Source organism: Phalaenopsis equestris, unplaced genomic scaffold (genome assembly GCF_001263595.1).
Source record: "Phalaenopsis equestris unplaced genomic scaffold, ASM126359v1 Scaffold000237, whole genome shotgun sequence".
NCBI classification, from domain to species: Eukaryota; Viridiplantae; Streptophyta; class Magnoliopsida; order Asparagales; family Orchidaceae; genus Phalaenopsis; species Phalaenopsis equestris.
The window spans coordinates 748,922-775,005 of record NW_018164679.1 but is presented as its reverse complement, the minus strand read 5'-3'; the positions used below and the strand labels follow the sequence as shown (position 1 = coordinate 775,005).

The 26,084-nt window shown below is 38.4% G+C and overlaps 1 protein-coding gene across 1 annotated transcript in view; it reads left to right on the top strand.

Annotated features, from left to right (window-relative positions):
• Positions 1-25,288, top strand: part of LOC110023973 (auxin response factor 5-like) — a 29,814-nt gene extending 4,526 nt beyond the window's left edge. The window contains exons 9-15 of the mRNA XM_020723654.1: positions 618-782; positions 1,238-1,357; positions 20,804-20,879; positions 20,982-21,108; positions 21,312-22,696; positions 23,019-23,209; positions 24,964-25,288. Coding sequence (XP_020579313.1) covers positions 618-782; positions 1,238-1,357; positions 20,804-20,879; positions 20,982-21,108; positions 21,312-22,696; positions 23,019-23,209; positions 24,964-25,066 — 2,167 coding nt within the window. The 3' untranslated portion in view covers positions 25,067-25,288. The remainder of the gene's footprint in view (positions 1-617; positions 783-1,237; positions 1,358-20,803; positions 20,880-20,981; positions 21,109-21,311; positions 22,697-23,018; positions 23,210-24,963) is intronic.
• The last annotated feature ends 796 nt before the right edge of the window (positions 25,289-26,084 follow it).

The following is a 26,084-nucleotide window of genomic DNA, read 5'->3' as shown; positions in this document are numbered from 1 at the left end:
GCATGTATATTCATGAAATTTTATTTTTTTTAATGTTCTAAAGTACATACATACAAACCAATTCATATGTATTTACATATCTAACACTGAAACGTTAACTTTTTTACATTTATACCATCCAAAGCATTCATGTCACATGAAAAATAACTTTATTTTAACTTTCAAATAGTGAGCTTTTCATGCATAGGTAAGTTGGTATATATGTGAAATTTGAATTTTAGGTGTTAGATATGTAAAATTATAGAAATTGAGTGGCGTGTATGTAAATCTTTCTAAAGATAGTCAGCTTGCACATTTCTACTGAACTTGATATTGATGGCTTTAATTTTCATTCCACTACTTAAATGTTGGGGCATTTACACACCTGCCACACAATTCTTATGCATTTACATATCTAACATCTAAACTTTCATTATTTCATGCATTGCAGTCAGTAGTTCTTTAATAGCACATACTAAAGAGAAATGCACTTTTTCATTCATAGGTTTACAACTTCAAAATGTTATAAATATAAATATCAATCTTTAGGTGTTGGATACATAAATGCATAGAAATTTTGTGGTATGTATGTAAATTATCATGTCTATCAATCTGAGAATTATGTATGATTTGTTTAGAGATGAGAAATCACAACTACTACTGGGCTTAAGACGTTCAAACAGCCAACAGACATCGTTGCCTTCCTCTGTCCTTTCTGCTGATAGTATGCATATTGGTGTTCTTGCTGCTGCTGCTCATGCCGCCGCTAGCAGCAGTTCATTTACTGTTTACTACAACCCAAGGTATACTTTCTGCATGGTATATATATATATATATATATATATATATATATATATATGATGAGTTGCAAGCGGCTCTGCGTCCCCTCTCGACCCGGGTTTGAATCCTCAACCAAACGGGATTTGAATTTGCACATGGGATTGGTTAGGGGGGTCCGCCCTTCGGCCAATCCTTTAATATATATATAGTGTGTGTGTGTGTGTGTTTGTGTTATAATCCTATGCATAGAAAGAATGTATTCCACTTTTAAACAGTGGCAATAGTTTTATGTATTATGTGATATTAAAGATTTGAGTGTTATGTATGTGATTATGAAAGTTTAGGTGTGAGATATGTAAATACGTAAAAACTATGTGTTGCCTATGTAAATTTCCTTATGTGTGTGTGTGTGTGTGTTTGCTTCATAAACTTTGCTAGTATGTGTTACTAAAATTTAGAAAAAAATGAAATTTTTCAGGGCATGTTCTTCAGAATTCATTATTCCTCTAGCTAAGTACCAGAAAGCTGTTTATACACACGTGTATATTGGAATGAGATTTGGAATGATGTTTGCAACAGAAGAATCAACTAAAAGAAGGTTCCTTCCAGATTATTTGTTTTATTACTTTGCTAATTTCTCCTTTCTTTTATTCTGAATCTCTAGTGAAAGGATTGGGATTAAGATGTAACATAATATTTAATAACATTAGAATCAAGTCTAATTTTAAGAAATGGTTTGGGATCAACGTTTAATTTCAAAAATTGTGGTTGTATAACTAATCTTAACTTATCTATAGGGAAGGTAAGCGTAATTAATTCAAAAGAAATTCAGCTTTACAGGCCTACGTAAGTCAAAATAGAAGTTGAGAAACAAAAATTAAATTAATTTTTTATAGTAGTCACCTTTTAGTTTAGGGCTATAAATGACCAAAGCAATTGAAAAGCTGTTTGTAGCTTGGTTTTTTAAAAACTCATTCTTCTTCGTTTGGTTAATTCATCGACCAAATTTGAACACTTTTATAAATGACCGATTATTAAACGAGCAAGCTTGAACGACATCTTACTCAATTTCTTTAGGATTACGAATAATATCATTTGAAGCATATCAAATTAAGGCATTATATATAGCTCAATTATCATTCAATATTGTTGCGTGCCGGAAGATTTGCGGCGGTAGAGTAATAAACTATCTTAACATTGCACAAAGTTTAAGTACACAGATGGGTAAATGAAAAACAACAGGAGTCACCAATTTTTACATGGAAAACCCTAGAAAGCGAAAAAAATCATGTGGTCCAACCTAATTGAAATAATCTGCTATGTAATTGTAAGTACATGGGCTGTAATCGATTGCTATGTAGGCTATAGCCCACCATGAATGTTATAGACAATGACTGTATCACTAGCTTGTCGTAGATTCCGTAGTTAGAAATTATGATAGTAGTTGGTCATATGAGCAATTTATGATTTTTTCAGGAACGTTAGTTAGATACAAAGATCGTGTTAGATAGGTGCAGAAGATGTGTGTCATGTGTGTCGTAGTTGGTCACATAGGTCATAGTGGTGAGCTCCGATAACGTCTCTATGCCACAGAGGTTGGAGTTAGGAGCTCTTTGAGCTGTTATTCATGCGGGTTGTAGTTAATCACATAGGTCGTAGTGATAAGCTATAACAATGCAACCTATAATTGGTCACATGGGCCGTTGTGGTGAGCTCTAATAATGTCCGTAGATCACAGTGATTGTAGTTGGGAGTTGCATGAGCTATGAACCATATAGGTCGTACTTGGTCGCTTAGGTTGTAGTGACAAACTGCAATAACCATATAGGTCGTAGCTGGCCTCTTAGGTCGTAGTGGCGAACTGCAATAACGTTCGCAAAGCCACAGAGGTCATAGGTCATAATTGGTCGCATATGTCGTAGTGATTAGCCGAATAATGTCTGTAGGCTATATAGGCTAGAGTTGGGACCTGCATGAGCTATGGACCATGGGACCTGCATGAGTTGTGGACCACATTTGATTTTCTTGGCCTCGTTGAGCTTATAAAAAAAGCCAAAAAATTGGAGAAAAATTAAAGTCTACTATTGTGCGGTCAACGAAGATCGCTTTTGCATTGTTGTTGCCTACCTCAGTCTCAAACAATTTTTGTGCAATAAATGAAGCTCTCTCCTGCATCGTTGTTTCCCGCCCCGTAATCTTCCAGCCTATTTTTTGTGCAATCAACAGTGCTCTCTTGCTTGTTGTCATAACACTTTTTGCATTGTTGTTGCGCACCCCCAAAGTCTTTTGGCTTGCTATTGTGCCATCAACAGTGCTCCCTTGGCCTGCTGTTGTGCCATTCCGCGCAGCAGTTGCAGCTTTTAGAAGATATTTTTCATTTTGTCATTGCAATTTTTGGAGAAGACTTTTTTGTGTTGGTGCAATTTATATAGGATATTTTTCGCATTTTTAGTCCACTTTTTTTAAGAGGTTTTTGGGTTGCTATTGTACTTTCTGGAGAAAATTTTCTAACCTGTTGTTTCACTTTCTGGAGGGCATTTTCTGTATTGCTGATGAGCTTTATGGAGAAAATTTTGTGCTATTGTTGTTCTTTCTGGAGGAAATTTTTCTCACTGGATGATAACGTTTAGGGAATCCTACACTTCTGAAAAACAGCAGAAGTATCAGAATTTTAAGAAGGTAATGTCGATACCCTTTGAAGATGAGCTACCCTTTCTCTAAGGTCCTGGAAGACTAAACTTGCAAAGATTGACCACATCCTCGACGAGCACACAAAGGTTAATAACTCATGTACAATACACACATTGTCATTCAGATGTAAGTTAGCAAACTGCAAGAATGAAATACTCTATGTTGTTTTTTTTATGGATACTCGAGAAGAAATCATGGAGACACGAGCTAGCATCAATTAGTGTCTGATACTTTTCAGGTTTTTCGAACAAGGGTGTCAGTTCCTCAAAGGGAGAATCTAAGTTGTTATCCCAGTGTGTGGAAAGAGAGACGCTTCAAGCGAAGGGTTTGCCAATTGTCCATTAGACTGCAGCTAATCTCAAAATGACCTTCATCTTGCACCTAAAGATTCCCCTCTAGCTTTTAAAAGTGGTCCAACTGAAATGGACTTGTACAAGCATGTTCCTGATGTTGAGGAGGATATTATAGTGGATTAGTATTTGTATGCTTGTATTGGTGGCTTTGCCTTAACACTTTTTTTACTATGTCAGTATTTGTAGCTCTTCCCACGTTTGATATGTTTAGTGTGTTAGTTTATGCAACTCTTTTTCTGTTTGATGTAGTTATTTACACCTTGTGATAGTGCATTTCTTTGACGTTATATTACACTTGTCGAGTGTCACTTCATTATTTATACTGCAGTGCAATTTTGAATTAGAAAATTGAACAACAAGCTGAGAGTTATCAAAATTTTCTCGATTTACTCAAACAATGTCAACCCATCCTGGGTTGTATTACTGAAGAGGAGAAAACTCCCTACTTAGGGTTGCACAATTTATCCTAGGTTATTAGTCGAAGCAGCTGCTCAATGATTGTAACTTATAAATGACGACATCGATTGTAATCCATTAAAGATGTAGGACTATTCCAAAGTTGTATAGCCAGAGATGCTAGATGATATTAATATGTTATGGATCAAACTCTTGTTTGACAACTATATTCTTTTATGAAAGAGGTCAAATCAAGTCCCCCTGGGGTCCATTAAATCCAAAATAAGGTGTCAGAGATGCTTTGCATTTCTCGAGACTGGGGCGTAGGTCGAGATGGACCGTTTAGGGGCACTGAGGAAGTGCATTTTGGTCGGACATCTTTTGTCAGTGATTGATGTTTAGATGTGGAAATGAGTGTCCTCTCAAAGCTGCAGCAAAAATTTATCCCCGGTATGCAGTTGTTTTCTATAAACTTGATGTCAAAATGAAATGTGGCATAATTACCTCACCACAATTGTGCTCGATGTGAATGAAATTTTGAGATTGCGGTGAAGGCTGCCTCCCGACTGCCCCGCGACCTGGAACTGGTTCTCATATACTTGTTATCTGAATAGGATGTTGGAAGACTACCCTACAACAATCGTGCCCAGGAAGTTAACGTGAACAACTTTTCAAGACTGCAACGAAAGTTTCCCCTTAGTCTAGAAATGCTTCTTGTAAACTTGATGTCTGAATGAGACATGAAATGACTACCCCACCATAATTGTGTCTGGGGCGTTAACATGAATGACCTTTTGAGACCACAATGAAGGTTGCCCCCAGCCTAAAAATAATTTGAAAGTTAGTTTTTTGTGACTTTCATCCACTTTGACGAAACCAGGAAGGGGGGTGAGAGAGGCCTTTGACAATTCTCCACCAATGGGTGATGTGTATCACTTAAACATGAAATAGAGGATTGGTGTCCCAGACTTTAGGATCATTCCCAACATAGCTTCTTTTCTTACAGACAGTGTTAAACTATTGCTTGCCGTAAGATTCATGACGGTAGAGTAATAAATTAGTTTCTTAACATTGCATGAAGATCCAACACACTGACGTATAATAGAAATGTATCATAAGGAGCACCACAATTTTTATGTGAAAAACCCTAGTATGAGAAAAACTCACGAGGTTTAGCCAAATTGTAATAATCCACTATGTCATTGTAAGTACATACACACTCTCGGCTTGAACTAGAAAAGATAGAATTCAATGTTGAAGTTGGTTTCTTTAGACTTGGTGTCAAAATGAGGGAGTGCTCTTTGTTAGGGTATCTTGTGTCAATGATTGATGTTCAGATGTTGACATGAGTGTTCTCTCGAAGTTATAGCAAAAATTTCTCCTTGGTATGAAGTTGGTTTCTATAGACTTGATGTTGAAATGAAATGTGAGATGAGTACCTCACCACAATCGCGCCAGAGCAATGTTGGTTGCCCCTTGGCCTGGAATTGGTTCTTGTATAATTGATGTCTAAATAGAATGCAGAAAGACTACCCCACAACAATATTGTCCAGGTGTTAACGTGAACAACTTTTCAAGACTATAGTGAAGTTTTCCCCAACCTAGAACTACCTTTTGTAAATTTGATGTGTCTGAATGAGCATGGGATGACTACCTTACTACAATCGTGCTTGGGGTGTTAACATGAATGACCTTTTGAGACTGCAATGAAGTTGCTCTGAGCATGAAAATACTTTGAAAGTTGGCTTTTTGTAACTTTTATCCCTTTTGACGAAAATAAGAAGGGAGAGAGAGGTCCTTAATAATCCTTCGCCAGTGGGGTGATGTTTATCACTAGAAAATGAAGCAGAGGATGGGCGTCTCAGATTTGAAGATTGTTCTCAATAGAATTTTTTGTTCTCACAGACGACGTTAAAATGTTGCGTGCTGGAAGATTCATGACGATTGAATAATAAATTAACGTTTTAACATTGCATAAAGATCTAACACACTAGAAAATAATAGAAAAGTAGCATGAGAAAACGACACAATTTTTATATTGAAAACTCTAGAACGGGAAAAAAATCACAGGGAATAGCCCAGATGAAACAATCCTTTATGTGACTGTTAGTACATAAGCTCACTTTCCCCTTGAATTAGAGAAGATAAAATTCAATGTTGGAGTTGATTTCTATAGACTTATGTTGAAATAAAACATGTGATAACTACCCCACTACAATCGTGTCCCCTGGCTTGAAATTGGTTCTTATGGACTTGATGTTCGAGTAAGATGTGGGAAGACTATCCCATAATAATCACGCTCAGGTCGTTGACATGAATGACTTTTTGAGACTGCAATGAAGGTTGCCCCTAGTTTGAAAATTTCTCTTATAAACTTGTCTGAATGAGACGTGGGATGACTACCCCACCACAATCGTGCCCGGTCATTAGCATGAATGACCTGTTGAGACTGCAATGAAGGTTGTCCCCAGCCTAAAAATAATTTTGATTGCTCTGAGCATGAAAATACTTTGAAAGTTGGCTTTTTGTAACTTTTATCCCTTTTGACGAAAATAAGAAGGGAGAGAGAGGTCCTTGATAATCCTTCGCCAGTGGGGTGATGTTTATCACTAGAAAATGAAGCAGAGGATGGGCGTCTCAGATTTGAAGATTGTTCTCAATAGAATTTTTTGTTCTCACAGACGACGTTAAAATGTTGCGTGCTGGAAGATTCATGACGATTGAATAATAAATTAACGTTTTAACATTGCATAAAGATCTAACACACTAGAAAATAATAGAAAAGTAGCATGAGAAAACGACACAATTTTTATATTGAAAACTCTAGAACGGGAAAAAAATCACAGGGTATAGCCCAGATGAAACAATCCTTTATGTGACTGTTAGTACATAAGCTCACTTTCCCCTTGAATTAGAGAAGATAAAATTCAATGTTGGAGTTGATTTCTATAGACTTATGTTGAAATAAAACATGTGATAACTACCCCACTACAATCGTGTCCCCTGGCTTGAAATTGGTTCTTATGGACTTGATGTTCGAGTAAGATGTGGGAAGACTATCCCATAATAATCACGCTCAGGTCGTTGACATGAATGACTTTTTGAGACTGCAATGAAGGTTGCCCCTAGTTTGAAAATTTCTCTTATAAACTTGTCTGAATGAGACGTGGGATGACTACCCCACCACAATCGTGCCCGGTCATTAGCATGAATGACCTGTTGAGACTGCAATGAAGGTTGTCCCCAGCCTAAAAATAATTTTGAAAGTTATTATTTTGTGCTTTTGATCCCTTTTAATGAAACCAAGATGGGTGAGAGAGGTCTTTAACAATTCTTCTCCAGTTGAATTATGTGTATCACAGGAAAACGAAGCCTGGGATGGGCAACCCAAACTTCAAGATAGTGCTCTAAAAAACCTTGTTTCTCACATACAGCGTTAAACTGTTGCGTAGTTGAAGATTCATGGTTGTGTAGAGTAATAAATTAGTGTTTTACAAATTGCATGAAGATTCAACACACAAATAAATAAAAGAAAAGTGGCAAGAGAAGACGCCACAATTTTACATTGATAAGACTGCAAACGGAAAAAATCTCGGGCCTAGCCAGTTGAAATAATCCACTATGTAAAACTCAATTTCTTCTTGAATTAAACAAGATAGAATTCAAAATTGATGTACAACGATATTTAAACAATAATTGTAACTACCTGCAAAAATCTTAGTTGATTGCTATAAAGGCAGTAGTCCGTCATGAATATTTTAAACGGTGGTTATAACGTCAGCTTGTCATTTAGGTTATAGTTGAAAGACGTGGTAGGAGCTGGTCTAGTTGGTCATAAATGATTGCTTTAGGAGTGTCGGTTGGCCACAAAGACTGTAGTAGAGAGTTGCACGAGCTATGAGTCATGTACGCCATAATCGGTCACATAAGTTATAGTGGTAAGCTGCGAAACGTCCGTATGTCACATAGATTAAATTTGGGAGCTACATGAGCTAAGTCACATGGGTTTTTGTTGGTCACATAGGTCATAGTGGTGAGTTGTAATAACGTATGTATGTCACTAAGATCAGAGTTGAGAGTTGCATGAGTTGTGAGCCGCGATGGTTGTAGTTGGTCACATAAGTCATAGTTGGGAGTTGTAATAACGTCGACATGCCATCGAAGTCATAAGTTGTGGACCACGTAAACTATAGTAGTGAACTAGTTTTGGACCACGTAGATTGTAGTAGTGAACTGTAATAGCATCCATAGGCTACATATGTTAGAGTTGGGAGCTGTAATAATATTTGTAGGCAACAGAGGACATAGTTAGAAGCTGCAAGTCATAGTTGGGAGTTGTAGGAGAGCTATGAATCACGTAGGTCATAGTTAGGTACATGGGTCACGATGATGAGCTGCAACAACTTCTATAGGCCACAATGGTCGGAGTTGGGGGCTGCAGGAGCTATGAGCAATGTAGGTCGTAGGTTGTATTAAGGAGTTGTGAGGAGAGAACTTCAGGAGTTAAGAGAAGGTCACTGTATTATCAGTATGTTGGTTGCAAACAGTTATTATGGGTAGTTACACTATACGCTGGTCGTGTTATTACACCGTCTTCAGGATGCATCATTACACAATATTTAGGGTGCGTTGTTGCACTATTTTTGGGATGTGATGTTACATTGCAAACTTGGTGCATCATTGCACCTTATCATGGTGCATCGTTACATCATCTTTAGATTTTTTATTGAACCGTAAAATTCATTTACGAGTCGGGCGTGACTAGCAGTGGCCATCAACTGTGGGAGCAGGGATGTTCTTCAGGTGTTCAGGCTAAAATAACCAGGAATGTTCTTCAGGTCTTCAGTCTAAAATAACATTAAAATTTGACTCCTTCGGTCCAACTTTAGCTCCAAGTCTATCTCTCCTCATTAGGGGAGTAGCATCTATTTATAGAGTTTGAGAGTGGTCTCTCTTATAAATAAATGAAAAAACTCGGGCCACTTAATCGGATGACCCAGAGAGATTCCCACGATCGGATAGGGTATTATGAACAATTTAGTGTTTAATGAATTTAGAATTGAGTGATCTTAGCTCATTGGATGACTTTACAATTAGTCAAATGTTCAAAAAAAATAGTTCAAAGAGTTGATATGGGCTTGATTTAACTCAGATTGGACCAATTTTGATGTTATTGTGTTCGTCTTGTGGAGCTAGTCTCTTTGACTGAAAGTTTGTTGAAATTGGAGTTATGGTTAATTTTATATTTGAATTTGAATGTTTCTTGCTCACAAAATGCTCTGAGATTTGTGTTAATCGACTCGAGATTCACAACAAATGACAAAATTTGTTGTTAATGTGTCAAATATTCTACTCCATATAAAGCTAGATTAAGGATCATTTATGTTAATTTAAATTCTACAATTTTTTGGGCATTTAGTCTTACATTGCCAGAATGATTTAAAGTAGTAATGTTTATAAGTTGTAAAGAACCAAATAGAATTGTTAGGCTTGTAACTCTTGTGGCCTTGTTAGATGTTATTCAATATCACATTTTAAAAATATTTAATGAACCTTTAACAGATTTAATGCTTATTGTTGAATCCACAATTGTCTGGAAGACACACCTAAAGAATAAAGCGCTGAAGGAGGAGAGAGTGGGTAATAACATTTTATTGAACATTAAATTTGCATGAAATGGGCCCCTATTTATTGGAATTGGGGGTTATACAATTACATATTGTACCCTTAGTGTGGGTAGATACGCTGGGGGTATCTCAGTCTATACAAAAATATGGCCCGGGGGGGCCCACAGACATTCAACCGGAAGGGGCCCGACGATCGTTAGGTCGGACGACCATTTGATCAGGATGATGCTTGTTGAGGAACGGTGCCAACCGCTCCGGAACTAGAATGTCTGTTTGGCTCATTTGGTTTATCCAAGGTGGAGGACGATAGATTCATCTGCATGAGTTTGATCAGATAGATTCTCTAGAAGTTGATCCACTTAGGAAGTATTATCCTCCCGGGACGGGAGAGCCGACCGACTAGGCGTGTGGTCCTAGATAGTTTTTGGAGGGCCCCGCAATGCCACGTCATCTCTTTTGCCGACTGCAAGATATCTTTGAGATTTGTGCTAACACATTTTTAATATGCATAATAAAGTTTCTCGATTCAATGCATAATAAAGTTTCTCGATTCACTTGCTCCTTGACAGCATTAGATGCGATAAGGACAAGGGAACCTAGATTTTAGGAACAAGTTTATGGTATTCGTAACTATTCAATGCACAATAATTAACTATTTCTTAATTTTTGTATCAAAAACATTATAAATAAAGAAAATGAAATGGAGGGACTCATATTTCGAGTTTCTCTTTGCATTGATATTTCCTCTTCTCAGTGGTGTGAAATATGAAGGGCGGACAACCTTCTGAATCCATTAGTGAATAGCCCCGTGCTTTGGTGTTCTAGGCAAGAAGAGGGCCAAGACAACTTCTAAGGTCAAATAGCCTTGACAAACGTGTCATGTTAGAGCCGAACGCTTCCGAACCATGGTTGAAATAGGATCATCAAATTCGCACACTGATTGTCCTGTAGGGGGATCCTTGATGGCAAAAGGAGGTTTCCTGGTAAAGAAGCATTGCACGATGGGAAAACCCATTCAGACAACAATCAAATAGAAAAATCGGCGTCTTCAGTTTCTCTCAAGCGGCGGAGAGATTGCATCAAGTGAGGCTTTCAATCTGATGCCTCGAGCGACGCCAGAGACAACCTATCAAGCATTTGTCCCCAACTTTCCCCTAACGGATATCTACCATTCTGATTCTCGTCCTACTTCAACGGTGTGGGAGATTGGAGGAGAAGCATGTTCCTTCAATACATCTCATCTAGACGAATGTTAGAACCCTCTTCGAGCGAGGGTACGAAGACTCCACCCCCTGCTGAGTGTGGGGCTCCCGAGGATTCCAGGTGTTCTGGAAGGTCATTTGGAGATGAATTAGAGTGTTCGGTGTTGATCCCTAGTTGAGCTTCGTCTTTGCGGGGCCCAGTCTTCGTTGACTCGAGAAGACAATTGCCTCCTTGACACGCGGCTAGGGCAGTTGGAGGAAGAGTTAGTCGCGATTCGGTCTCGCAAGGCTGTCCTTTAAAAAAAGGTAACATCCTTTCACGCCGAGCTAGCCGCCGTCCTGGAGGAAGTTTCTGTCTCTCGGTTGTACGTTGAAATCAACAGGGTAGAGAGGGTTACGATAGGAGGTGAGCTAATGTTTAAATGTTTGTCTCAGCTGGGGTATGTCTCGGAGGCTTCAACCGATAATTTTGTAAAGTTTTTTTAGCCGGCTAAATAATTATAAACGAATGTATTTTCTTTTCCACTAAGTGGATGTAAACGGACGAAATGAACGTAGATGTTTAATATATATATATATATTTATTTATTTATTTGTGATTTTTGGTTCATTGATATGTGTGCTTGATTTAATTCCTTTTCCACGCTTTCTATGTGGCGAAAGTATTATATTTTCCTTGTGTTGCTTTAGCTCCCATTGTGTCTTAAAATTTCATGAATCGGACGTTTGGTTCCTTATGTTGTCTTGCTTCTTCTTTATGAGACCCCCTTTCCATTTTTCTATTGCACCATGACTCCTAAGTATTCCTTAAAACTTTTAGGTGTGAACTCACCGAGAGTGGCATTAGTCATTAAAGAGAGGCAAACAACGGGATAGTTTAAGTCATTTGCCTTTGGGACAGACATTTTGCTCCAAGCTGCTATGAAGGGGAAAAGTCGACAGGTGATTACGGTGATAATCTAGTTGTATATATCGACCAATTTAGTTATGGACTGAGGTTGTTATTCTGCATCGAGATGAGATATATCCTCAATAACTCGGTCGCTATACTTATGACCTTTATCATCTTCCTCCGAAGGATGGAGATGTCATGGTTGATCGAACTCTTTTCTTACTTTTTCAGTTTCAAGATAAATCAGGACGACTATGTTGGGTTTTCATTTGACCCCAATCTCCGGGTGATAGGGGTAGAGAATAAAGTAAAAAACCGGCGATCGAATTTCGTGATCACTTCGCATCGTAGAGGCTAGGGATTTCCATTCGGCTTATTACCGAGGAGATGATAAGGCTGAAGATCTTGTCGGAACACGTCTGTATTCATGCTGCCATAGTCAAGAGGAGAGAACTCTTGCGTTTCCGTTCACTGAGCGGGGCGTTGTTAATAGGGTCTTATGGCCCGAAATGTCTGGCGATATCACCAAGAGTTTATGGGAGTAGTCGGATGCAAGAGAGAAGAAGAATGAAGGAAGTTGTCGCAAAGGATCCTGGAAAGAAATTGAAGTAAAAAATGCCTTAAGGGAGGGGGATCCTACTCAATTTGGGAGACCTTCGGGAGAGCCCGATGTTGGTGAGAACGTGATCCCGACTATTTATATGCAACAGTATAACAATGACTTTAATTATAATTTTAACTTATATTTCCTTTGCAACAGAACAAAAAACTTGATCCTGAAGAAAATAAGAATTTAACTCTTTAATTTATATATATTGGGATACTACGTAAGTATACGTATCGTTATCAAGTAATATAGGACTTTTTGATTAAGACTTAAATATCGAACCCACAGGGAAATTATGCAATATGTACTATTGAACAACAAACTTTCTATTCTAAAAAGACAATTACTTAAACTATAGATATTTTCACACTATTAAAATTCAAATATTTTTTTTATATTTTTAATATTTTGACAAAAAAAACTAAATAAGATAACTTGAGTTTATGTAAAAGAAAATTACTTGATATGAAAATACATTTCTCCTTATCATGAATCAGATTTCTCCTTATCATGAATCCTTATCATGAATCAGTAATAAGTATAAGAATTTTGTTGTGGAATTATGCTAATTGTGTTGTGTCAAATAGAAACAATTATATTCTTTACCCTTACTAGAGATGTTATAAAAAATATTAGTTAATTTAAAGTTTGAATAGTTCTGAAAATCGGCTAGGCAGGGAAGATATTAGCTTTCACTCATTAAAGTTTGAATAGTTCTGAAAATCGGCTAAGTAGGGAATATATCAGCTCTCACTCTAGAGTTCTCTTGATTCCCTCCACCTGGGGGCTAACATCTCGTATCAGAACCTAAAACAATAAACCAATTTGGGGGCTTTAATCTGTCATTTTAAAGTCCTCTAACTCTACACCCTTCAAAGATTATTTTCCTATTTATTTGCACTAAATTATATGAATTACATTCTCATTCATACAACCTCATGTGATTATTTTCAATTTTTGACTGAGACAATACCATCCCAGTTCTTACATGTTCTCACAATAAATTTTAAAATATAGATGGACCATATCAAGAAGTAAATGAAGTATATGGAATTAAATGATCACAATTTCTGCCAACATTAAAGATTAATACTCTCCACAACTTCCATCAAACACTTTAATTACTTATCATTTTAAGAAGAAAGAAAAAAAAAACTATTCGGAATTCATGGAGAAAACAAAATCATATTTTAGTGTAAAAGTAGAAATCATTGTCAAACTAACAAGAAATCTCAATTAAAATCAAAAGTAGTTTAAAAACAAAAAATAAAAACTTATCTCAAATCCTCCATCGAACTCTTGAAGTTTCTTTGAATCTCTTCTCTTTTACAACACTCTCAAAATAAACTAAAAACAAGAAAGATAAAGTAAATTTGTGTGGTGCTTGAAAATATCTCCAAAACTATCTCTCAAAACTCCTGAGGACTCCTCTTCAAACTCTTTTCAGAACTTTCAAGCACCCCCTTCCAAATGTCTCAACTTCCTTATTTTATAAATTTCCCAAGAGGTGTCTTGAAAATTCTTCAAAATGTGTCTAAATTCGATGTATTCTCCAAGAGATGCCTCCTTTCACAAGTCTTTTGATATTATTTTCGTTTCTAGTGGTCATAACCACCCTCTTTAGCCAATAGGTGTCTCAAATGTCTCTTCAAAATTCGACAAAATAAAGAAAACCCCCAAATAACTGTCTCTAGCGCTTAGGCGCGACATTTTCTTTTTCACTGACGCTTAAGCGGCGGATCTGACGCCGGATCTGACTCTTAGGCGCCAAAACATTTTTGCACAAATTTCACATTTTTGCTCCAAATTTGATAATTTTTTACTCTTTTTAACATTTTTTAACTATTTATATGTATCTGAAAGAAAAACACACAAATACCTAAAGCGCAATATTTCAAAAATAGGTATAAAAATGCATCTAAAAATACTATATATTTTAGGTGTATCAAAACACTTCTTCCCCTTTCAAGCTACTTTTTTTTATTGTTGGTTCCTTGTGTCAGGTGTGAGGACCTCGACGCATTACGGGAGGCCCCATCTAGCTCATCTGCTTCCCGGGAATCGAGTTCCTCTGGGGAAACCGATCGAAGAAAATGGGGGATAGACATCCCTTACCTCAACCCACAGGAAAAGGCTGTCGCGCAGCGCGTCTCCTTTGCGGGGTTGTATACATCTTTGAAGGCTCTAAAGGCTTTGAAGTTGAACTCTGGGGGAGGGCTGATGGGGATATGAAAGGACAAAGATCCGCGGGTGAAGATTCAACATCGCCTCCCCCTTTGTCTCTAGATATGAGTCGCTCTTGGGGTGGATAGGTTGGATGGATGGTCAGAGCAACGTGTTCGGGAGCATGGGCAGACAATATATAATGGTGGATACTCAAAGGGACTGGTTCACCTATATTTCCCCTAGGAGGCGCTAGATCTTCCAAGCTTCCTTGCCAAAGTGATGCAGTTCGAAGGCCTAAACTCTGTTCTGTCAGGCATGAGTTACACCAGTTTGTGCAAGACATTCGATCGGTGCAATGCTCTAGCTCTGTTTGTTTCTCACTTCTAGGCCAAAGCCTTGGTTCATGAGAAAAAGAAGAGGAAAGCCGCCAGTCAGATGATGGTCGAAGTATTGAAGGGCAAGAGGAAGGCTGAGTTGGAGCTCCAACATCTGCAGAACAAGTTGAAGGATTTGGCTCATGCATGGGAGGCAAGGACTTAGGAATACGAACAAACTATTGTATAAGGATATCGTTGACAAAATGTTTGGGATGATCTTTGGTGCTCTCGGAGCAAATCCCAAGCCAGTCTTGTTATTGTTGTGGAGCGTTTTGTGAAGGGTGATCTTGTGGAGCCCAGCTGGGCCGACATGGACTAGTTCACCTTCATTTTTGTTAACTCTGGTGATGAAGACAACTAGGCAGATAAACTTGGTGAAAATGAAGCGGGGGGAGTGGTGATGGACCCGCAGCCACCTAGGTCTTTTGTATTCGACCATGCTGGGTTGGCGGACACTCATGTCATCCTAGGAGATTATGTACGTATTTTGAAAAAATAAATAGAATTTTTTTCTTATTTCTAACTCTTTTTCGTCTTATTTACTCTTTCCTCTTTCGTGGGCTATCCATCTTTGGTTGAGAGATCTCGTATGTATGCGAATGAATGGTTTTGATAGATTGCAAACTTAGCGCCATGGTCGTTTACCCTTTAGTTTCGCTCTTGACCGGGTAGTCCTGCCCTCTGGATGTGATTTATTATATTAGGTTAGGTCAAACAATTATGATGCAGCGGTTTGCCTCTTTTTTATTTTGTGATCGGTAGGACGGTTTTGGCGCCACTGCTGGCTGTTTTTGAATTTCGGACTGGTTAGGGGGATCCTGGTGCCGCGGTCGGCTGACCTTCTATTTATGCTCTATCGGGCGGTCTTGGAGCCTTGGCTTGTTGTATTCAAATTTTAGGCAAGATAGGACGATCTTGGCACTGCGGTTAGCCAACCTTTTATATATGCTTGCCTCGGCTTGTTGTCTTCAAATTTTTGGCAGGATCGGGCGATCTTGGCGTTGCTTTTAGTCAATCATCTATTTATGGTCAGTCAGGCGGTCTTGGCTCCTTGGCTTGTTGTCTTCTAATTTTGGGTAGGACAATCTTAGCGCCACAACGGACAATATTCACTTATTGGCAGTGTTAGGTGATCTTGACACCGTATCCCGCCATTCCCTTATCCCTCGAGTGTCAGGTAGATGTTTTGTTGATTTTATGGTTTTCCCCAGTTCCCCGAGCGTCTTTCTAACCTGAAAATTTTGGACCTTAGATTGTTGAGGCGTTCATTAAATTTATACATATTTCTAGCGGGGTACTGGGAAACATAAATGATACTGCACCTCTCGGATGTATCCCGCCTCTTGAAGCTTAAGCACCTTCTCTCTGATGGGTCCAACCAGTGTTGTCGCTGAGTTCCTTGTCTTCTGCTTGATCAGTCGGACTGTACGACTCACATTCAGCACAATATGAGTGACGTCAACTGATATTCCCGTCATCTCTGCTGCTAGGGGTGTAAACGAGCCTAACACGAGTGAGCCCAGACTCAGCTCATGTTCGGCTCATTAAAAAATATTACTGTCCATGCTTGGCTTGTTTATATTTTGAACACAAAAAATGTGTTCGTGTTCGGTTCATTTGTTTTGCGAGTCAAACACGAGTTGTTCTCAAACAAAGAATTGTTTTGACAACCCTAGTGATGTAGTCATAAGATGTTAAAGTTTAAGGTAAGATTTAAATCTTATTTATATTAAAACATCATTTAAATATAATTTAATACTTTTCTATTCTATTTTTTAATTAATAAATGTAATTGATTACAAATCTTTGTAGCTAGTCAATTAAATTTATATATATAATCGATGAGTAGTATTTCGAGCCAAAGAACTCGAACACGAACGAACAAATGTTTATTCATGTTCGACTTGTTTATATATTAAGTTCTAAAAAAATGTTCATGTCCGGCTTGTTAACTTAGCCAACAAAACGAACATGAGCTTCTTAATGAGCCGAACACGAGCTGTTCACGAACAAAGAACCATTTTGACAGCCCTATTTGCATCGAACCAGGCGAATGCAGCATGGTGGTTTCAAAGTGTCTGAATTAGCAGCTATCGGTGCTCTGCATCATAATTGTCATTTATCAGGAAAGATTTACCTGGTTCATCGTAGGAAACTAGAATCTCTTGGGTGGTCTCACTGGTCTCGAGGCCAACCTCCCTCCGATTCTGCCCAACGATTCCTTTGACATGAAAAACAAACAGTGGATCGGTTAGCACTACCAATCGGTTGGCATGAAGGTTAAGTTTATCGAACACTGAATTGAAAAAAAATGTTCACAGAACTATCAGTGTCAATAAGAATACTTTCGATTTAGAAGTTACTTATTATCCTTGTTACGACTATGATCTCATCGATTGTCAATGATATTATGCCCAACGCCTCCTTACTTTGACATGATAAAACAAACAGTGGGCCGGTTGGCACTACCAATCGCTGAAGGTTAAGTTTATCGAACATTGAATTGAACAAAATGTTCACGGAGCTGCCGGTGTCAATAAGAATACTTTCGATTTGTAAGTTACTTATTATCCCCGTTATGACTATGGCCTCATCGTAGGGTTTTCCTTGTTGGGGAAGGTCGTTGCCGGTGAACGTGATGGGAGGGTAGTTTCCTCTCTTCTGCGTGGATGCAACACTGCATAACTCACCTGTCCTGGGTCTCTTTTGGGTGCTCTATTGGAGGGAGTCCGTTTCTTTCAGAATTGTCGAGACTACCCCGACGACATGGATGGAATTTGTTTGGACAGGTCTGGGAGGGGCCTTAATTGCTGAAGCTTTACCATGTCCCTGGTCTGAGTCTTCCTGTGCCACGAACTCTTTTAGTTTCCCCACCTTGATGAGTTCCTCGATGAGGCTTCGAAGATGTTTGCACTCCTCCATATCATGGTCGTGAACCCGGTGATACTTGCAAAACTTCCTCTTGTCTCAGAGGAAGGCTCTGGTTGTTCCGACCTGTTCCCCTGCTGTCGCGAGAGGATTGTTCATCTTCATACTGACGCCTGATAGGCGGTTGGTGGCCCTTCCTTGACCTCAACCCGTTGATTGGGGGAGGCCTCTTCAAGACATGAGGCTCTGTTGGTTCTAGCTTGGGAATGTTCTCCTCGGCGCGTATGTATTTGTTGTTCATCTCTAGTAACTCTGCCATTTCTCAAGGTTGTTGTAGGTTTAGGTCGTAACGAAACCTTTCAGACCTTAGGCCCTGCTTCAGGGCAATCTGTGCCATGTTAGCCTGGAGTTTCTTTACCTCCAACATTTGTCTCTGGAAACGGATGATATAAGAGGGCAAGCTCTCATTCGGTCCTTGCTTCATATGTTATAGGTTTCACGTGTTCTTTTTTGGTGCCCTACACTTGCAAATTGCGCCATAAAAAGTCTTCGGAACTTTGAAAAGCTAATGATTCTCTCGTCCGAGAGCAATTGGAATCACTTCAAGGTTGATAACCTCAGAGTGATAAAGAACAGTCAGCATTTGAATGCGTTCGATACCTTCAACACGCACATTGTCGATTGGAACGTAGCAATGTGTTCATTGGGATCTGATTGCCCCCATAAGCATCCAATGTCGGGAGCTTGAACTTCTCTGGGGGTTCCCCTTTGGAGATATGGAGGGAAAATGGGTCCTTTGGTTGGCTTGGTGCTTTAGTGTGCCCGCATTGCTATTTTTTTATTTGTGCAGATCACGTACTGTCTAGTACTACGCGTCATCGACCCTCTCGGGACCGTTGTTCACTAAGCTATTGTAGAGCGCCGACGTTACCTCTTATGGCTGGTTTTGCACGCGGGGGCCCGACTCCTTGCTAGGGCTGTGATGGCACTCAAGACTTCAGTGATTTTGCCCGACACTTGATCCATGATCTGAATCCTCATCTCCTGCATCCCTAACTACATTCACTCCTCTATGTCATCTCGTGAGGGCTCTACATTGGTTGTTTCTCTTTGGGCATCCTCTTCTCTTTGCTATCGCCGTGCTCCTCTTCTCGTCGACGGCATGACTCCATGCTCAAAGCATCTTTTAGGATGTTGAATCCAAAACTGTACAGGAGACGCACCTAAGGAATAGAGTGTGTAACCTTTATTCATGAAATAGACCTCTTATTTATAGAAATGGAGGGTTGTACAATTACATATTGCACCTCTAGTGTACGTAGGTACTTCCCGAGGGGGCCCACAGACATCCGATCGGAAGGGGTCGGACGGCCATTTGGTCAGGCGGCTGGTTGTTGAGGACTAGTGCCAACTGCTCGGAAACTAGACAGTCTGTTTCGTCTATTTGGTCTTTCCACGGTGGAGAATGTTGGATTCGTCCCCATGAGCCTGGTCAAATAGATTCTTTAGGAGCTGATCTATTCTCACCCAACTGGGAATATTATCCTCCTGGTATGTGAGAGTCGGCCGTATATGCATGCCGTTCTGGATCGTCTTTGGAGATCCCCGCGATGCCGCATCACCTCTTCCGCCGACCGCATGATATCTTTGAAATTTGTGCTGACACATTTTTAATATACACTTATATAATTAAAATTTTATTTTAATTTAAATAAATAAACTTAATGGGCAAGAGAGCAATAGCAAAATATTGAAAAGTGTTAGGTATGACTCATAATACCAGAATTTGGAGTCTCTTGGAATGAAGAGAAGTCTCTTGGAATTAAAAAGGTGTCTCTTGGAATTTAGTGGGTTGAGATCAGCGTGGGCGCAGCAGAAACATGGTGGCCCAACCTACATTGGTGCAGGTGTAACTCCCAGATATATTTTCTCCTAAGGGGCTGAATATTCGCCAAGGTGGAGATTTATTATGGTATGGCTCATATACCGTATAGAGACAGACGCGGAACGAAGCAAAGCGGAGCGGAAGAATCTGTCCAAATTGGGAAGTTACATTATGTGGATTGGGGATGCTGGGTTAACGCCCCGCTATACGGTACAGAGGTAATTTGAGAATTACATATTGTACTGTAAGGTTTACTCTATGATTATAAATAGACCTGTTTGTAATCCTAGGTCTTTGAGAGAGAGTTGAATTTTGTATTATGTATTCTTTTCTGAATATTGAAAAGGAGGTCGCCGCTCTGCTCCCGAGGATGTAGGCATCTTTGCCGAACCTCGTTAAATCTCTGTGTTCTTCTGGATTTGTGTCGATTACTGTTTTTCTTCGCCCTTATTTTCTCAACAAAAAGTAAATTTGTGTAACCTTTATTCATGAAATAGACCTCTTATTTATAGAAATGGAGGGTTGTACAATTACATATTGCACCTCTAGTGTACGTAGGTACTTCCCGAGGGGGCCCACAGACATCCGATCGGAAGGGGTCGGACGGCCATTTGGTCAGGCGGCTGGTTGTTGAGAACTAGTGCCAACTGCTCGGAAACTAGACAGTCTGTTTCAACTATTTGGTCTTTCCACGGTGGAGAACGTTGGAATCGTCCCCATGAGCCTGGTCAAATAGATTCTTTAGGAGCTGATCTATTCTCACCCACCTGGGAATATTATCCTCCTGGTATGCAAGAGTCGGCCGTATAGGCATGCCGTTCTTGATCGTCTTTGGAGATCCCCGCGATGCCGCATCACCTCTTCCGCCGACCGCATTGTGGTACTATTTTACCCTCTCTCCAAATTCTTAGTTATAATAGTTTTGCATATTGCTTTTATTAACTGATTATCTTAACATCTTATCACCTTTTCACTTGCAGGTGTGTCGGAACCTTAGTAGGAATTAGTGATTTTGATCCGTTAAGGTGGCCTAACTCTAAGTGGCGCAATCTACAGGTCGGTTGACACAAAGTATTAATAAAGCACTACAATCAATTTTGCAATAACAACCCAAATCTTTAAGGCTTTTAACTTTTTTTTGTCTCATTTTAACATCAGGTCGAATGGGATGAACTTGGTTATGATGAGAGACCAGCTAGAGTTAGTATATGGGAGATTGAGACTACTGAAAGCCTTTTTGTTTTCCCTCCTAGTTTGAAAAGACATTGTATTCCTGGCTTAATGGGTAAGTATTGCTCATATCATCACTCATGTCCAAAGCCCTCATATCTAATTTGTGCCAGCCATCTTAAGTCCCTTAATTATCAAATATTAATATATATATCTATATATATATTTCAAACTAAGTTCTCTCCAAATCCATTTGCTTTGATTACAAATTAAGAATTTTAAGTTTGTTGTTCGACTTCTGTACATTTACATTGGCAGGAATGGATTTTGGAGCTGGAAATATGAAGCATTTTTTACAGGATTATACAAATGGCGATCTACATACCTTACAATCAAAACTTGATTCAGAACATCTTATAAAGAAGACAATCAAACAACAAAGCTCGCATCTTGGCAGTGAAATTGGATGTCAGCAGTCAGTCTTTGCAACTATTTTACAAAAAATTAAAACCAATGGTTTCTCCGCAACCTCATCTTCAACTTTACCAACTCTCATGGCTACAGAAGCCGCTTCGTTGCACGAAGAGTTGATAACCCAAATATCTATGAAGGAGAATAACACGTCTTTTGGGCCGCCGGAACAAGCATCTCCATTTGAAGACAACAATCCATCAGAATCTCAGAATATCTACTACTGTCCGGAGCAGCAAGGTCTGTTAATGGCGGCAAAGGTAGTAACCCAGTTTTCAGCTGAAACTGCATGGAGAAATTGCCACGAGCTAAATGATCATATACACAAATGTGAAAATGTTTCAGTTGAAGAAAAAACTGACGTGGAGTCTGAACATTTACATGATAAAATGAAAACTACATCTGATATGAGCCAAATCTCAGGAAATTCTGAAAGATTCAGCCTTGCGACACTTCCTGGAAACGAAATCAATAAAAATGAAAACTTTATAAATTCTACAGCTTCTGAAAACAGACTTCATGATCCTCATATTGACCAGCAGCAGCTTGAGCCATCAAATGTAGGATCATCAAATTCATTGATTAGGAATCTGCCTTATGAAGAATGTCAATTATATCAGAGCTCAGGTAATGAAGATTTAATGCTGCAGCACTCATTATACCAATCTCTTGCTCCAAACATTCTGCACAACTCCAGCACTAGACCAGATAATCTATTTCTATCAGATAATTTTGAAGTTCTCAATCCGTTCCAGTTCTCCTCATTTTCTGATACTTTTTCTCCTACATTTATGCCTGTTTTTGCCGAAGAGGCCTACGATTATAGGGAGATAAGTTCATCTGAAGAAATCCCCGTGTCATCTCATGCTGAGGACCTGAAATCTGGAATCGAAGAAAATGTTTCTCCGGAGTTATTGGAACTCTGTGGGCTTAGAGACCCCTCCAATGAGGCCACTTGCAGCAATTTTCATAGCGAATCTACAGTTTTAGAGGAGTTTAGTGCGGCAAAAAATTCCACTTTTCCTGGAACTTTGGAAGACTCATTTAGCTGCTTCGCCATGAATCATGACCTCCAATCTCAGCTGACCTCCACCAGTTTAGCAGACTCTCAGATCTTCTCCTTTCAGGATCTTCCTGATAACTCAGCTGGAGCATCATCTGGGAATATTGATGCTAATGATTATAATTATTTGGGTATGCATGGAATGAAACCATTGAGGACATATACCAAGGTATGACTATATAATTTAGCACACAATTCTTATGTATTTACATATCTCACACCTAAGCTTTCATATTTACGCACATATCACTCAAATCTTTAATATCACATAAAAAATAGCACTATTATCATTTTTTAAATGTGAAATACACATTTTCATGCATATTTTTAAAGCATCAAAGTGCTATGCATGTAAATATGAAAATTTAGGTGTGATATGTAATTTCATAAGAATTATGTGATATGTATGTAAATTTCCCTGTAATTTATTCTATAAAAGCTTTGTTTTGATCGCTATGAACTGATACTTGTGTTAATCATGATCGGAGTAGGTTCAGAAGCTCGGATCCGTCGGGAGATCGATTGATTTGAAACGATTTCAGAATTATGAACAACTTAGATCCGCCATTGTACGCATGTTTGGGCTTCTAGGTCAACCTGGTGATCCGAAGCATTCGGAATGGAAGCTTGTTTATGTTGATCAAGAGAATGATGTTCTTCTTGTCGGAGATGATCCATGGGAGTAAGTCCTTTCCTTTCTTGTTCATTATGATTCGAGTTATTGTGAGCTCATTCTTTCTAATAATGGAGTTTATTATAGCTTTGCTCATGCATCATAATGCATTACAAAAGTAAAAGATTATTGAAACAATATAAATACATATTTGATACAACATTATCATATAAAAACATATTTCTTATTTTCTTAATAGGATGGAATTATGACATGTTAAACATCTGATAGGTGCTTGTTGTGTGTTGCATGTGTTAGATACTTTATATTACAACGAGCTACTGTATCGTAAATCAGAAGTAAATGTTTTAGCCAAATTAAACAGTAGAAACATATTTTTACTTTAAAAAGGATAAGGGCAATTACACACATAACACCCAATTTCTATGTATTTACGTATCTAACACCTAAACTCTATTTTTTACTTTTATACCAGCCAAAAATTTCATATCACATAAAACATGCCATTATGTTAACGTTTAAAAAGTGAAATACGTCTTTTCGTGCATAGGTAAGGTGACATTATGTAAAAATTAAAGTTTAGATGTTAGATATGTAAATACATAGGCTATAACTGACATTTATGTAAATCTTCCTAAAGAATAAATATATGCTAAAAAAGTTAAATGCATCATTTATTATTAAACAAACTTATTGTTTAATTCAAAACTATTCAAGAGATGTGGCTAGGTATATAGCATGGAGAGAACAAAGAGGGTGACAGTACAACCTTGAATGGTAAAATCATGTAGCTTTTATTCATGAAATGAGTCCCCTATTTATAGGAATGGGGACTAGTGGATTACATATGCATCCCTATAAAGTAAGCATAATAGAGGGGTATTATAGACATTTTACATTACATAGGGTCGGGGTCTTGAAAATAGGCTCTTGTCCTACTAATTCTCTAGGCCGCCTTGGGTCGGATGGTTGTCCGACCAAGAGACTGTTGGGGGTGTCCTTGGGCTAGAAGGTTGTTAGCTGAAAAATGGGCTTGCCGACCGAGAATCGTGCATTCATTTCATGCGCAAAGACGTAAGCCGACAATCAGCGCCTCATAACTTACCTGGTTTTTTGTTAGCTCAAATTCCACCACTATCGAGTGATACAAGTGTTCCCCGGATGAGCTGTTAGAGCTAGTCATAATCCTTCTCTGGATCGGTTCGAAGTGTCGTCTACGTACAACAGCCACTCTTATTGATCTGTCGGTCGTCCGTCCTCTCCTGCTCTGAAAAATCCGTTAGAAAATCCGCTACTGCCTGTGATTTGCTAGCCGTTCGAGGGACGTAGCCCACTTGAGTAGTCGGTTGGAATGTTCTGACAATCTGAGCAGCCTTGGGTCGGGAGGTTAAAATGGGTCGACCGGCCTTGTGCTGGCTTTTCTGCTCTAATCCGGTATCGGGTCAGATCTTCCCCAGCTGAAATACGTCGGGTGGGTGAGGACGAATTTGACGAATTTCCGAACAGTTCTATGTGGGTCCCATCTTGTCATTGCCACACTCTTTATTAGCCTTTAGAAGTTTTCAATATTCATGCTGGTACATTACTTGTGTACACTTATTCTCCTGCAAATTAAAAGCCAAATGATTGATCAAAATCTCTTTTGCCTCCTCTATTCTTTATAAACAGAAAAAACTAAATAAAGAAGACTTCAGAGCTTAGTTTGATTTTGAGCATGTTTTCTTTCTAGTTTTCAGTATTATTTTTATTTTTCTAAATAAATACCAAGATTTTTCTCTGATGCTCTTATTATAATGTTTCAGTGAATTTGTCAACTGCGTTCGCTGCATCAGAATTTTATCTCCTTCAGAGGTACAGCAGATGAGTCAGGAAGGCTTGCAAATCATGAACAGTTATCTACCATGAAGTCCCATCAAGAAGAGCAAAACTGCTTTCTTAACCTTCAAAATTTTATCTGGAACAGGCTAAAATTCTAATTATTTTAAGAAGGAGGTTAGAGAGGAAAATGGACATAATGCTACCATATGTGTAACAGTAGTAATTTCATATCCATCTATGTGGGAAAATATCAAGAAGCAACACGGTTGCTATTTGTAATTGTTCTGTTAAAGATTAATTTCATGAAGAAATAGGTCTTTTTTGTAATTTATCTTTCAGGCAATTTCATTATTAACATTTAATTTTTTTTTTATTTCTGTAAATTTCATATTATTCTGCCCCGATCGCTCAAATATTAGAATTCACACCAAAATCTTAACTTTTTGTTTTTTTTTTTCAATTTCCCATCTTTTCAATCACATCTTGTAAATATGCATTTTAGTTTAAAAATTGTTTTTGGGTATAAGAGTCCGTTTGGGGCAGCTTATTTGGTGCGGTGATATTTTGAAAACGCATCTGGTCTGTTTGGGTAAATTGTGTTTTGACAACTTATGTGTTTTCAAAACATTAAAAACAACATTTTCATATCACACATATCTAGGTGCTGTGACAGCTTTCTGACAGCTATCTGACTTTTCCAAAAAAATAAAAATTTGTAATTGCCACCGCACATTGCTTATCAGCAGATTATTCAATAAGTTGCAGCTGCCCAAAATAGACCCTCAATATGAGAGATATTTACATGCATACCACTTAATTGTTATGTATTCGCTTATCTAACATCTAAACATTCGTATAAATGTGACTATGCATTTTTGAGAATACAACTATTATTAACTCTTTCAAGTGAAATATATCTTTTTTATGAATGGATATATGATTCCAAGGTGGTATAAATGCAAATAACAAATTATAGGTGTTAAATATGTAAATTCGCTAGAATTATGTGGTATGTATGTAATTTTTTCTAAATTTGAAAATAAAAAAGATTTGATGGTGTGTGCATAATAATACCATTTCTTTTGTGGACAAGACATGAGCTCTT